The sequence below is a fragment of the Salmo salar genome, chromosome ssa14 (assembly GCF_905237065.1).
Source record: "Salmo salar chromosome ssa14, Ssal_v3.1, whole genome shotgun sequence".
In the NCBI taxonomy this organism is placed as follows: Eukaryota; Metazoa; Chordata; class Actinopteri; order Salmoniformes; family Salmonidae; genus Salmo; species Salmo salar.
The window spans coordinates 84,032,404-84,047,429 of NC_059455.1; the positions used below are offsets into that span (position 1 = coordinate 84,032,404).

General features: G+C 45.6%; 1 protein-coding gene across 2 annotated transcripts in view; it reads left to right on the forward strand.

The window, feature by feature from the left end:
- Positions 1-15,026, forward strand: part of vps50 (VPS50 EARP/GARPII complex subunit) — a 260,494-nt gene that overhangs the window by 229,567 nt on the left and 15,901 nt on the right. For both annotated transcript variants that reach the window (XM_045694895.1, XM_045694896.1), the window contains one exon: positions 3,011-3,165. In XM_045694895.1, the coding sequence (XP_045550851.1) occupies positions 3,011-3,165 (155 nt within the window). The remainder of the gene's footprint in view (positions 1-3,010; positions 3,166-15,026) is intronic.

The following is a 15,026-nucleotide window of genomic DNA, read 5'->3' on the forward strand; positions in this document are numbered from 1 at the left end:
TATCCATCTCTCTGTTTGGAGTAAAGGTGGTCTAGAGTTTATTTTATTTTATTTATTTTTTCTCTGGTTGCACATGACATGCTGGTGGTAAAACTGATTTAAGTTTGCCTGCATTAAGATCCCCGGCCACTAGGAGCACCGCTTCTGGATGTGCATTTTCTTGTTTTCTTATGGCCTTATTCAGCTTATTCAGCTCATCGAGTGCAGTCTTAGTGCCAGCATCGGTTTGTGGTAAATAGACTGCCACGAAAAATACAGATGAAAACTCTCTTGGTAGATAGTGAAGTCTACTGCTTATCATGAGGTATCATGAGCAATACCTCGAGACTTTGTTAATATTAGACATCGCGCACAAGCTGTTGTTGACAAATAGACACACACTACACCACCCCTCGTCTTGCCGGACGTAGCTGTTCTGTCCTGCCGATGCACAGAAAACCCAGCAAACTGTATATGATCCATGTTGTCATCCAGCTACGACTCGGTGAAACATAAGATATTACAGTTTTTAATATCCTGTTGGTAGGACAGTCTCGAACGGAGCTCATCCAGTTTAATCTCCAGTGATGGCACATTGGCCAATAGAACGGATGGTGGAGGCGGGTTACCCACTCGCCGACGAAGGCACCTGATCTCCGCCCGCTGTACCTCCGTCTTCATACGAATTACAGGGATTTGGGCCTGGTCTCGGAGAAACAGTATATCCTTGGCGTCGGTCAGAGACTCAGAGCCCTGGGCAAAAGTAGTGCACTAAATAGGGTAATAGGATGCCATTTGGAATCCAGATATAAATAGTTGTATTTCACTGCTGTAGCTCAGTGTTTGAGCTCTGTGTGGTACAGCCAACTCTCCTATCTGGCTGTTAGAGCCTTCAGTCATAGCGTGCTACTCTAGCTTTAAGTTGGACACTTGCCTAATGTCAGCAGTATTATTAGCATGTAATCCACAGTGTATCCAAAGAATTCCTCTCTCTACCCAGGTCTCCATCCAACCTATTAATGCAAGTACAGTGCATTCAGATAGTATTCAGACTTTTTCCACATTTTGTTACGTTACAGCCTTATTCTAAAATTGATTAAATTGTTTCTTTCCCTCATCAATCAACACACAATACCCCATAATGACAAAGCAAAAATAGTTTTTTTTTTATGTTTGCTCAGAGGACCTATTCCATATACGGAGCTGTCAGAGTATCTAACCTATATACTGAGCTAAAAATAAAAACGTATTTCACATTTACATTAGTATTCAGACCCTTTACTTCGTACTTTGTTAAAGCACAAAGGGTCGTTGTCCTGTTAGAAGGCAAACCTTCGCCCCAGTCTGAGGTCCTAAGCGCTCTTGAGCAGGTTTTCATCAAGGATCTCTCTGTACTTTGCTCCGTTCATATTTCTTTCGATCCTGACTAGTCTCCCAGTCCCTGCTGCTGAAAAACATCCCCACAGCATGATGCTGCCTTCACCATGCTTCACTGTAGTAATGGTACCAGGTGTCCTCCAGACGTGATGCTTGGCATTAATGCCAAATAGTTAAATATTGGTTTCATCAGACTAGAGAATCTTGTTTCTCATGGTCTGAGAGTCTTTAGGTGGCTGTCATGTGCCTTTTACTGAGGAGTGGCTTCCGTCTACCCACTGTACCACAAAGGCCTGATTGGTGAAGTGCTGCAGAGATGGTTGTCTTTCTGGAAGGTTCTCCCATCTCCACAGCGGAACTCTGGAGCTCTGTCAGAGTGACCATCGGGTTCTTGGTCACCTCCCTGACCAAGGCCCTTCTCCCCCGATTGCTCAGTTTGGTCAGGCAGCAAGCTCTAGGAAGAGTCTCGGTGGTTCCAAACCTCTTCCATTTAAGAATGATGGAGGACACTGTGTTCTTGGGGACCTTAAATGCTGCAGAAATATTTTGGTGCCCTTCCCCAGATCTGTGCCTCGACACAATCCTGTCTCGTAGCTCTACGGACGATTCCATCGACCTCATGGCTTGGTTTTTGCTCTGACATGCACTGTCAACTGTGGGACCTTATATAGACAGGTGTCTGCCTGTCCAGTCAATTGAATTTACCACAGGTGGACTCCAAGTTGTAGAAACATCTCAAGGATGATCAATGGAAACAGGATGCACCTGAGCCCAATTTCGAGTCTCATATTAAAGGGTCTGAATAATTATGTAAATAAGGTATTTCTGTTTATTTTTAATACATTTGAAAAAATGTCTAAAAACCCTGTTTTCGCTCTGTCATTATGGGGTAGTGTGTGTAGATTGATATTATTTAATACATTTTAGAATAAGACTAACGTAAAAGTCGAGGAGTACTTTCTGAATGCAATGTTCATACAAAATACGCTCGACTCGGATAAGCATGCAGTTTATTAGGCTGCAGATGAAGTAAGTTCTGAAGAACTTCACAGGGTGGTGAAAGTGCAAGGTGATTGACGCTCCTTTCCAGTAACATCGAGGGTCTTATTCTGGTGACATGATGATCGAAGCTTGGCTGCCATTTAACAAATAAAAATAATTTAACTCTTTTGTCCATAATAATCTCATAATGTAGGTAGCCCACCCACACTGTATCTGCGAGTGGTTGACTAGAGCGCATATACCAGGACCAGAGTGGGCACATTCTCTATATAACGCAACATTTTTTGAGACAAAACCTTCAGTAGAGTTGAAAATGCAATGGAAACATTTTTATTCGATACATGGGAATTTAACCACAAAAGTCATTTTTATGTGCATTATGTCATCACACAGCCTTTTATGTGCAACAAGTCTATTTGATGGAAACACATCTCCGGTGGGAAAATGTGCATAGGGTTTTTATGCTTATTTTAGAATATTTGCATGAAAATCTTTCGAAGTTGGATGGAAATCTAGCTACTGTGACTCCCTGGTCTGTCATCCAGATCATCTATCCTCGTGTCTCTATCGCTGTCCTTTCACAGCTAACTGGTCCCTGTCTCTGTTGGTCTGACTCTCTCGCTCTCTCTCCGTCTCTGTTCCCCTGTTATAGGAGTCTCTGGGGGAAGGCAGCGCCAGCGTGCACGGTGGTCCGGGGGAGGACAGGAAGGAGAAGGTGCCCAGCCCCCACCTCAGCCAGCTTGTGGTCCTGACAGCCAGCGAGACCCTCTACGGCCTGGCCCAGAGGGTGGTCGCCACAGAGTCACTGTAAGAGAACCCTCCTTCAGTAACTCATTCTTACCTCTCTATGGTCCTTTAGAAGTCCCCTCTTTATACTTGATCCCTCTGTGTACCTGTAACGGGTGGCTGACACTGAGTCACTATAATCCTGAGAGTATCATCTTCAAATCATATTTTTGCAGGAATCTCCTTGCGAATGATTTTGCCGAGGATTGTATCTCCGCCGCCCTGGGCAACCTGAGAAAATACCTGCATGCTAAATTGTCCAAACTTTTGACTCGTTTTGTGTATCTAATATATCTCATTGCTTAAATGTATGCATGAATAAGACCTTATCGATGCCCAGTCTTGGTCATGATATGGTTTCAGTCAGGTCATGTTAACCCTTTCATTTGAAAGCAAACAGAACGAAACTGGGAGGGACCGCCCTGAATTTATCCATTAGAAATTCCAGTTCTCGTTGCAAAATGTTTTCCTTTTGGAGTAAATGGTTTCTGTTGCGAAACGTTTTTCAACAGAAGTCCATAGAGGGTGGTGGCCACAGAGTTACTTTAGGGTCAGGGTGACCGCTTTGCTCTTTGGAGACACTTTTATTGGATGCGATTACTAATACATTTAATGTTGGTAACGTTAAACATGTTTGTTAGCTAATTAAAGTACGTGATTCAGTGCAGCTCTGTTGGTGAAACAGTAGGTAGTGTGCTGTCTGCCACAGAACTGTGTGTGTCCCTGCCCTCCGTTTGCCTCTCCTTCTCTCTGCAGCCATGAGATCTAAAGACGACCGCTGTGGTAAGACGAGCAGTTTTCCTGATGAGTCAATAGAGGCTGTCTCACGACTGCATCCCCCGAGGAGTATTCATTGAATTAAGTGGTATGATGCAGGAGTCTCGGGAAGCTCGACGTGTCTCTGCCTGCGTTCCGAATGGCACCCTGTTCCCCAAGGGCTCTGGTCAAAAGTAGTGCACTATATAGTAAATATGGCGCCATTTGGAACGAACCCTCTTCCTTTTCTCTAATCTTCAGGATGCTGGCGCTGCAGGGAAACGGGCTGTTAGATCACTTTTTATTCCTAAATTGAGTTAGTGGATATTTCTCTCCCCAGTTTGCATTCTGCTGTTGTTTACAGTTCAGTACCAATCTCCCACTTTGTCTCTCCCTTCTCACTCGTTATCCTCTCTCTTTCCTGGTCTCTCTTTCCTGGTCTCTCTTTCCTGGTCTCCCGCTCTGCGTCTCTCTGGCCCCTCTGGCCCCCGTCTCTCTCCCGTTCTGTCTCTCTCCCGGTCTCTCTCTCCCGGTCTCTCTCTCCCGGTCGCTCTCCGTCTCTCTCTCTCTCTCTCTCTCTCTCTCTCTCTCTCTCTCTCTCTCTCTCTCTCCCGGTCGCTCTCCATCTCTCTCTCCCGGTCGCTCTCCGTCTTTCTCTCTCTCTCTCCGTCTCTCTCCCGGTCGCTCTCCGTCTCTCTCCCGGTCGCTCTCCGTCTCTCTCCCGGTCTCTCTCCGTCTCTCTCCCGGTCGCTCTCCCGGTCGCTCTCTCTCTCTGTCGCTCTCTCTCTGTCGCTCTCTCTTTCTGTCGCTCTCTTTCTGTCGCTCTCTCTTTCTGTCGCTCTCTCTTTCTGTCGCTCTCTCTTTCTGTCGCTTTCTCTCTCTGTCTGTCGCTCTCTCTCTCTCTGTCTGTCGCTCTCTCTCTCTCTGTCGCTCGCTCTGTCTCTCTCTGTCGCTCTCTCTCTCTCTGTCGCTCGCTCTGTCTCTCTGTCTCTCTCTCTCTCTCTCTCTCTCTCTCTCTCTCTCTCTGTCTCTCTCTCTCTCTCTGTCTCTCTCTCTGTCTCTCTCTGTCTCTCTCTCTGTCTCTGTCTCTCGCTCTCTCTGTTGCTCTCTCTCTCTCTGTCTCTCTGTTGCTCTCTCTCTGTCTCTCTCTCTGTCGCTGTCTCTCTCTCTGTCGCTGTCTCTCTCTCTCGTCTCTCTCTCTCTGTCTCTCTATCTCGCTCTCTCTGTCGCGCTCTCTCTGTCGCGCTCTCTCTCTCTCTGTTGCGCTCTCTTTCTCTCGCGCTCTCTCTCTCTCTGTCGCGCTCTCTCTCTCTCTGTCGCGCTCTCTCTCTCTCTGTCGCGCTCTCTCTCTCTGTCGCGCTCTCTCTCTCTGTCGCTCGCTCTCTCTGTCGCTCGCTCTCTCTGTCGCTCGCTCTCTCTGTCGCTCGCTCTCTCTGTCGCTCGCTCTCTCTGTCTCTCTCTCTCTGTCTCTCTCAAATTCAAGCTGCTTTATTGGCATGAAAAACATTGTGTTAATATTGCCAAAGCAACAATGTATACATTGTAATACAATTATAAACAATAACAAATAATAATATAAAATGGCAGTAAATAATAGTAAAATAGTAGAATGTAATAAATAAAAAATCTAAACATGGAAAATTAATCTATAACCAACTTATAACTAAATAACGGTCATCTTCACCATTACATCAGTACTACAACTACTATCATCATTACCACCACTACTACCACCACCATCCCTAAACTGCTATCATTACCATTACCACCCATACCACTACTATTTGGAATGATAAACAACAATAATAATAGAAATAACAGTAATAACAATAATACTAATAATAGGTAAATTACTGTTTACTATGCAGATGTTATTATTCAGTGTCCCTCAGGCTATGGCAGGCAAATACATATTTGGCTGCAAGAGGAGCCATTGCTCCTTCGCCCATGAGTATTTTTACTTTTTCCTCTGGGTTTAATAAGTTCAAATTTGGAATAAATGTAGTCATTTCTGTGAATAAGGAATCTCTTTGTGAGGAATATTTATCACAGTAAAGGAGAAAGTGCATCTCTGTCTCCACCTCCCCTGTCGTGCAGTGACCACATACACGCTCCTCTTTGGGTAGCCATGTCTTTTTATGTCTGCCGGTTTCTATTGCCAATCGGTGGTCACTCAGCCTGTACTTGGTAAGGATCTGTCTCTGCTTCGTATCTCTGACAGAGTAGAGATAATCAGCCAATTCATATTCTCTGTTTAGGGTCAGATAGCAATTTAGTCGGCTTTGGGATTTTGTTTCGTTTTTCCAATGTTGTAAATATGAGTCCTTTGATTGGTTCATGATTTTGTTTATTTGAATTCTTTCTTTTGAAGCAGTGCTGGTGTCAGCTTGGTTGGTGAGGTCCAACACCAGCTGACTGAGAGGGCTCGTTTCTGGGCTCAGCTCTTGTGTTTGGAGTGCTTTAAATTGCAGACTTGAATTTGGACTTGAATTTAGATGTAGCCAAAATATTAATGATCTTTTCTGTATTTTCATTATTACTGGGAAGCGGCCCAATTCTGCCCTACATGCATTAGTTGGTGTATTTCTCTGGACTTGTATGATTTTCCGACAGAATTCTGCATGTAGGGCTTCAATTGGATGTTTGTCCCACATTTTAAAGTCCAGTTTATTGAGTGGCCCCCAAACCTCACTTCCGTAAAGAGCTATTGGCAGGATTACACTGTCAAATATTTTGGTCCAAATTCTAATTGGGATGTTGATTTTGAATAATTTCATTTTTATTGCATACAATGCTCTGCGGGCTTTTTCTTTGATTGCATTCACTGCCATATTAAAGTTTCCCGATGCAGATATGGTCAGACCAAGGTAGGTGTACTTTTTAGTGTGTTCAATGATGGTGTTGTTCAGGGTGAATTTATATTTGTGTTTCTGACATCTGGTTTTCTTTTGGAAAATCATGATTTTCGTTTTTTGGAAATGTACTGCCAGGGCCCAATTATGGCAATATTGCTCTAGAATATTAATGTTCTGTTGAAGACCTTCTTTGGTTGGTGATAGAAGTACCAAGTCATCAGCATATAGCAGGTATTTCACCTCTGTGTCAAATAGTGTGAGTCCTGGGGCTGGAGAATGGTCCAACATGTCTGCTAATTCATTGATATAAATGTTGAAAAGGTTTGGACTCAAACTGCAGCCTTGTCTCACACCTCGACATTGTGAAAATAATTCTGTTCTTTGGTTTTTGATTTTTATTGCACATTTATTTTCTGTGTACATACATTTTATTAAGTTATACACCTTACCACCAAGCCCACTTTGGAGAATTTTGTAGAATAGCCCTTCATGCCAAATAGAATCAAATGCTTTTTTAAAGTCAATAAAGCAAGCAAAGATTTTGCCCTCTTTTTTTTGGTGGACGTGTTTATTAATTAGTGTGTGTAAGGTGTATATATGGTCAGTAGTGCGATGGTTAGAGAGAAAGCCAATTTGACATTTACTTATTACATTTTTTTCTTGAAGAAAGGTTTGAATTCTTGAATTCAAAATGCTACAGAAAACCTTTCCCAAGTTACTGTTTACGCAAATTCCCCTGTAATTATTGGGGTCTGATTTGTCTCCACTTTTGTGGATAGGGGAGATGAGCCCCTGGTTCCAGACATCAGGGAAGCAGCCAGAAGTTAAAACCATGTTGAATAATTTAAGCACAGCATTTTGCAACTCAGGTGTGCTGTTTTTCAGCATTTCATTTCTGATGTTGTCTAGACCACAAGCCTTCTTTGATTTAATAGATTTGAGCTTTTCATTTAGTTATTGTTGGGTTATTGGGTAATCTAATGGATTTTGGTTGTTTTTAATGACTGATTCAAGGATGTTCGATTTTTCTTTAATTTCTAATTGGTTCTGTTGTAAGTCTTTTTGTGGGATGTTTTTGAATAGATTATCAAAATACGTTTTCCAAATTCCTACATCTTGTATGGCTAATTCCTGTGGCTTTGTTGTGCTTAAATTGTTCCACATGTCCCAGAACTGATTTTGGTCAATTGCGTTTTCAATTTCATCAAGTGTCTTGTTGGTATAATTCAATTTCTTGCGTTTCAGTGTTTGTTTATAATGTTTCAGAGTTTCAAAATATTCATATCGTAGCTCTGGGTTGTTTTGCTGCTTATGTTTTTCATTTGACATTTGTCTTAGGTGTTTTCTAATTGTTTTACATTCATTATCAAACCATTTATCAGAAACATTTTGTTTTTTGTTTCTGATGTTGCATTTCTTTGATTTCTCAAATTTGCTTTCGATGCTGCTTTTTGGAATATGCAGTTGATGTTTTGAGTAGCCGAATTGACACCATCTTTATTGTTTTGGTATTGTGAGTTATTGAAAAACTGTATAGAGTTCATCATTTCATTTGAGTGCAACGTTTCAATGAATCTCTCTGCACTGTTTGGAGCCCATCTGTACGATGGGTTTATGTTGTAGAGTTTATTGGGCTGTTTTTCTGAATGAGTATTGCCAGTTAATTTCTTCAGAAACACGTTGATCTGACTGTGATCCCTGTCGGTCTCCCTGTTGCTCTCCCTGTCTCTCTCTGTCTCTCTCCCGGTCTCTCTCTGTCTCTCTCTCTGTCTCTCTCTGTCGCTCTCTCACTGTCTCTCTCTCTGTCTCTCCCCGATCTCTCTGTCTCGCTCCTGGTCTCTCTCCTGGTGTCTCTGTCTCTGTCGCTCTCTAAGTCTCTGTCGCTCTCTCTGTCTCTGTCGCTCTCTCTGTCTCTCGTTGCTCTCTGTCTCTCTGTTGCTCTCTCTTTGTTGCTCTCTCTGTCGCTCTCTCTGTCACTCTCTCTCTCTGTCGCTCTCCCGGTCTCTCTCTCTGTCGCTCTCTTCCAGTCTCTCTGTCTCTCTCCCAGTCTCCCTGTCGCTCTCTCCCTGTCGCTCTCTCCCTGTCGCTCTTTCCCTGTCGCTCTCTCTCTCTGTCTCTCACTCTGTCGCTCTCTCTCTCTGTCGCTCTCCCGGTCTCTCTCTTTGTCGCTCTCTCTGTCTCTCTGTCGCTCTCTTCCGGTCTCTCTGTCTCTCTCCCAGTCTCCCTGTCGCTCTCTCCCTGTCGCTCTCTCCCTGTCGCTCTCTCTCTCTGTCTCTCACTCTCTGTCGCTCTCTCTCTCTGTCGCTCTCTCTGTCGCTCTCTTCTGGTCTCTCTGTCTCTCTCTCTGTCGCTTTCTCCCGGTCTCCCTGTCGCTCTCTCCCGGTCTCTCTCCCTGTCGCTCTCCCGATCTCTCGCTATCTCTCTCTCTGTCGCTTTCTGTCTCTCTCTCTCTGTCGCTCTCTCCCGGTCTCTGTCGCTCTCTCCCGGTCTCTCTCTGTCTCTCTCCCGGTCTCTCTCTGTCTCTCTCTCGCTCTCTCTCTGTCGCTCTCCCGCTCTCTCTCTGTCACTCTCTCTCTCTGTGTCGCTCTCTCTGTCACTCTCTCTCTCTCTCTCTGTCGCTCTCTCTGTCACTCTCTCTCTGTCCCTCTCTCTCTCTCTCTCCCTCTCGCTCTCTCTCTCTGTCCCTCTCTCTGTCCCTGTCCCTCTCCCTGTCGCTCTCCCTGTCGCTCTCCCTGTCGCTCTCTCGCTCTCCCTGTCGCTCTCTGTCTCTCTCTCGCTCTCTCTCTCTCTCTCTGTCCCTCTCTCTCTCTCTCTCTCTCTGTGTGTCCCTCGCTCTCTCTCTCCCTGTCGCTCTCCCTGTTGCTCTCTCCCGGTCTTTCTGTTGCTCTCTCCCGGTCTTTCTGTCGCTTTCTCCCGGGCTCCCTGTCGGTCTCCCTGTTGCTCTCCCCTGTCTCTCTCTGTCTCTCTCCCGGTCTCTCTCTGTCTCTCTCCCGGTCTCTCTCTGTCTCTCTCTCTGTCTCTCTCTGTCGCTCTTTCTGTCACTCTTTCTGTCGCTCTTTCTGTCGCTCTCTCTGTCGCTCTCTCTGTCTCTCTCCCGATCTCTCTGTCTCTCTCCTGGTGTCTCTGTCTCTGTCGCTCTCTAAGTCTCTGTCGCTCTCTCTGTCGCTCTCTCTCTCTCTCTCTCTCTGTCTCTCTCTCTGTCTCTCTCCCTGTCGCTCTCTCTGTCTCTCTCTCACTGTCTCTCTCTCACGGTCTCTCTCTCACTATCGCTCTCTCTGTCTCTCTCCCGGTCTCTCTGTCTCTGTCGCTCTCTCTCTGTCGCTCTCTCTGTCTCTCTCTCACTGTCTCTCTCCCTCTGTCGCTCTCTCTTTCTGTTGCTCTCTCTTTCTATCGCTCTCTCTCTCTGTCGCTCTCTCTCTGTCGCTCTCTCTCTGTCGCTCTCTCTTTCTGTCGCTCTCTCTCTCTGTCGCTCTTTCTCGGTCTCTGTCGCTCGCTCTCTCGCTCTCGCTCGCTCTCTCGCTCTCACTCGCTCTCTCGCTGTCGCTCTCTCGCTGTCTCTCGCTCTCTCGGTCTCTCTCGCTCTTGCTCGGTCTCTCTCGCTCTTGCTCTCTCTCGCTCTCTCTCGCTCTTTCTCGGTCTCTCTCGGTCGCTCTCGCTCTCTCTCGGTCGCTCTCGCTCTCTCTCGGTCTCTCTCGCTCTCTCTCGGTCTCTCCCGGTCGCTCTCGCTCTCACTCGGTCTCTCCCGGTCGCTCTCGCTCTCTCTCGGTCTCTCCCGGTCGCTCTCGCTCTCTCTCGGTCTCTCCCGGTCGCTCTCGCTCTCTCCCGGTCGCTCTCGCTCTCTCCCGGTCGCTCTCGCTCTCTCTCGGTCGCTCCCGCTCTCTGTCGGTCTCTCTCCCGGTCTCTGTCGGTCTCTCTCCCGCTCTCTCTCGGTCTCTCTCCCGGTCTCGGTCTCTCGCTCTTTCTCGGTCTCTCGCTCTTTCTCGGTCTCTCGCTCTTTCTCGGTCTCTCGCTCTTTCTCGGTCTCTCGCTCTTTCTCGGTCTCTCGCTCTTTCTCGGTCTCTCTCTCTCACTCACTCGCCCTCTCTCTCGGTCTCTCTCTCTCGGTCTCTCTCGGTCTCAGTCTCTCTCTCTCGGTCTCTCGCTCTCTTGCTCTCTCGCTCTTGGTCTCTCGCTCCCTCGGTCTCGTTCTCTCTGTCTCGGTCTCTTCTCTCGGTCTCTCTCGCTCTGTCTCCATCTCTCTCTTTCACTTCATTTCTCACTCCCTTTTCACTCTCTACACACCCACACACACACACACACACACACACTTAGGCATTCACTATTCATTCTTAACAGTCTAACAATAGCCGATCCCTGACTTGGAGCGGTTTATGTGAAACTGCTTATGAATGCCCATATGCCAGCCAAGGACCCCGATTCCGAGGCACAAACAAGCTTATATTTTGGGTTCTGATGGGGAACAACAGTTGAGCTAAGCTCACAAGGCATTTATAAGTTATATTCTTCTAAAGTCAATGGGCACATACCATACATTTTTTGGTCCAAAACTTGATGTAGCATCTGCTGATTGCCCCTTTAATGGAAGTAAGAGAGGGTCCTTAGTAAGGGTGTAACGGTTCACCAAACCCACAGCTCGGTACATATTGCGGTTTTGGGGTCACGGTTCAGTTCAGCTTCAGTAAAGGGGGAAAATGAAATGCCAGCAGTTAGCTACTGTAGTAGAAAATACATAGTGTTGGTATTCCTGATTCCATATACACTGAGTGTACAAAACATTAAGAACACCTGCTCTTTCCATGACATAGACTGGCCAGGTGAATCCAGGTGAAAGCTATGATGCCTTATTGATGTCACCTGTTAAATCCACTTCAATTAGTGTAGATCAAGGGGAGAAGACAGGTTAAAGAAGGATTTTTAAGCCTTGAGACAATAGACTTGAATCGTGTATGTGTGCCGTTCAGAGGATGAATGCCAGGCACACTGGTTTGTGTCAAGAACTGCAACACTGCTGTTTTTTTCACACTCAACAGTTTACCGATTGTATCAAGAATGGTCCTCCACCCAAAGGACATCCAGCCAACTTGACACAACTGTGGGAAGCATTAGAGTCAACAAGGGCCAGCATCCCTGTGGAACGCTTTCCACACTTTGTAGAGTCCATGTCCCGATGAATTGAGGCTGTTCTGAGGACAAAAGAGGCATGCTAGTCAATGTTAGTAAGGTGTTCCTAATGTTTTGTACACTCAGTTTGTCCATCCGTCTGTAGAAAGCGCAACACAGGGTGCATTGGTCAATTCCTTGACAAATTTGGCTTTAGTTTGCTTATATAAAGCGGGTACTACCTGTTTGCTGAAATAGGTGCGAGAGATCGAAGTTCGTAACGTGCCTCAAGCCCTTTTGCAAGGTGCTAAACCCCCCTATTCTACTCAACTGACAAGAATGGGCGCATATCCGCGGCTATAAATATACCTATCACTCTTGAAATGCATTCCAGGTGACTACCTCATGAAGCTGGTTGAGAGAATGCCAAGAGTGTGCAAAGCTGTCATCAAGGCAAAGGGTGGCTATTTGAAGAATCTCAAATATATTTAGATTTGTTTAACACTTTTTTGGTTACTACATGATTCCATGTGTGTTATTTCATAGTTTTGTTGTCTTCACTATTATTCTACAATGTAGAAAACAGTAAAAATAAAGAAAAACCCTTGTATGAGTAGTTGTGTTCAAAATGTTGACTGGTACTGTATATTTTTGATGTGTTCATTCGGGTTCACCGTGCGGACAGAACCAAGGTCCCTGTACCGAACCGTTCAGTACCAATAAGTGTACCGTTACACCCGTCGTTCTTAGGGGATAAGACATAGAGCCATCTAGCCCTGTGTATAATTGCACTGAATTTGAGTTCCCCTCAGAGCAGGGTTATTGAAGCTGTGGAAGGGGCTAGGCACCACCTAACCCCTCTGTCGCAGCACCCAGACATGCTCAGCATACAATACACCATTTTTAATATCCGCCAAGGGTGCTGCCTTTGATGTCCCAGTTGTCAGTTGATTTAGACCATTCATACTCGGCTCCCCTGTTGGAGCCTCTAAAGGGCTTCTCTACCTGTAACACCTCATTTAGCATTTGCTTTAATGGAATAATCAATGAGGGCCGCCCTGGGGCCCTGAACAAAAATCAAGATTATAGGTGCGAGAGATGAGGGCCGGGGAAAATGCCTTTAGCCATTGTCTATTTATATAAGCATAACCCAATAAATGGCAGGGCTTCGCTCGTTTGGCCCTCGCGGCTTAGCGGCATATCTCTCCCCACAGTAAACATAAGCTTTGTGTTCACGGTGGCGGCTGGTGCATAATGAACATTTTCAGAGTCCAGAAAAACAAATGTAATTGCCAAGGCTCGTTTGTGGGGCTGTTGGTGTATTAAACGGTGGCAGGTGCTAGCTGTGTGTGTGTCTCATGGCGTCTTGGACACCACTTGTGCTTGTTAATGTTGGATGGTTGAGTGTAATGCACTCTGTCTGTTCTTTGGTGACTTTCTATTTGCTTCCCACTCATCTACTTGACCCAACATTTTGCAATTTATATCCGTTCCTGACACACAGATTTTCACAAAGTTTAAATTATTTTGTTTGTCATTGGTTAGCTAGCTGCTACTGCAACAAGCACTTGTTAATAAAGAATGTGTCCTCACAATGTCTTTATGTAACGCGCATCTTGGAAACGACACATTATGGACATAAACGTTTAATATCTTTCTCTGGTCTCTATCCTCAGTAATGACATTTGAATGGTTCGTGTTGCATCACCAAAAAACAAAAAACCAAGCTTCTAGTGCAACTGCTATTCAATGGCTAAACTATTTATATTTATATTGCCATGGCCTTGCTACGTGGTCAGTCATTAAAAACAAATCTCCTGCATTCTCTGTTGCCCTTCATAAATCTGTGGTTATTGTATAACACTCCAGGGTTCTATGCTACTCTAGTTCCCTGGCTGGCTGACTGACTCGCCTGAACTCCAACCCAGTTAGCTGAACTTATTTTCTTGAATTGTGTTTATGTAAGCAAAATGTAAACAAACTGAAAATAATGGCATCGATCACGCTGACACATTTAGAAAAACGTGCCCCGGTTTTTAGACTGGATAAGCTTTTGTTTTTGTTTCTATTGATTTTAGTTTTCCTCCCCCAAACTGTTCTGCTCAGTGTTTCCTAATATATAGCAGTGGTGATGAAAACCCAGTGAATGTAAAAACTCCTACTGAGTTTTAGGCTTGCGGGCCTGATATGGTGTTCATTTCTACCAACAAAGAAGGTGCGGTATGACTTGGCCGAAACTACCTCTCTAGCTACGTCCCATGCCATTCCACCTCCATCTGAAGTTAGGACTGAAACTACCTCTCTAGCTACGTCCCATGCCATTCCACCTCCATCTGAAGTTAGGACTGAAACTACCTCTCTAGCTACGTCCCATGCCATTCCACCTCCATCTGAAGTTAGGACTGAAACTACCTCTCTAGCTACGTCCCACCCCATTCTACCTCCATCTGAAGTTAGGACTGAAACTACCTCTCTAGCTACGTCCCACCCCATTCCACCTCCATCTGAAGTTAGGACTGAAACTACCTCTCTAGCTACGTCCCATGCCATTCCACCTCCATCTGAAGTTAGGACTGAAACTACCTCTCTACCTACGTCCCACCCCATTCCACCTCCATCTGAAGTTAGGTCTGAAACTACCTCTCTAGCTACGTCCCATGCCATTCCACCTCCATCTGAAGTTAGGACTGAAACTACCTCTCTAGCTACGTCCCATGCCATTCCACCTCCATCTGAAGTTAGGACTGAAACTACCTCTCTAGCTACGTCCCATGCCATTCCACCTCCATCTGAAGTTAGGACTGAAACTACCTCTCTAGCTACATCCCACCCCATTCCACCTCCATCTGAAGTTAGGTCTGAAACTACCTCTCTAGCTACGTCCCACGCCATTCCACCTCCATCTGAAGTTAGGACTGAAACTACCTCTCTAGCTACGTCCCATGCCATTCCACCTCCATCTGAAGTTAGGTCTGAAATTGCCTCGGTAACAAGCACAGAGGGATCAAGAGAAGTTTCTAAAGCTCAGGGGGAGAGATGGATAATGGCAAACTTTTCTGTCTATAATATCCCAATCCATCCAGCCAAAGCCCATGCTTCCCTGTCCCCTCCTACCCCTTTCCATACTCCTTTAACCCAGCCTCCATCTCTGATCCACCTAGCTAAAAGCCT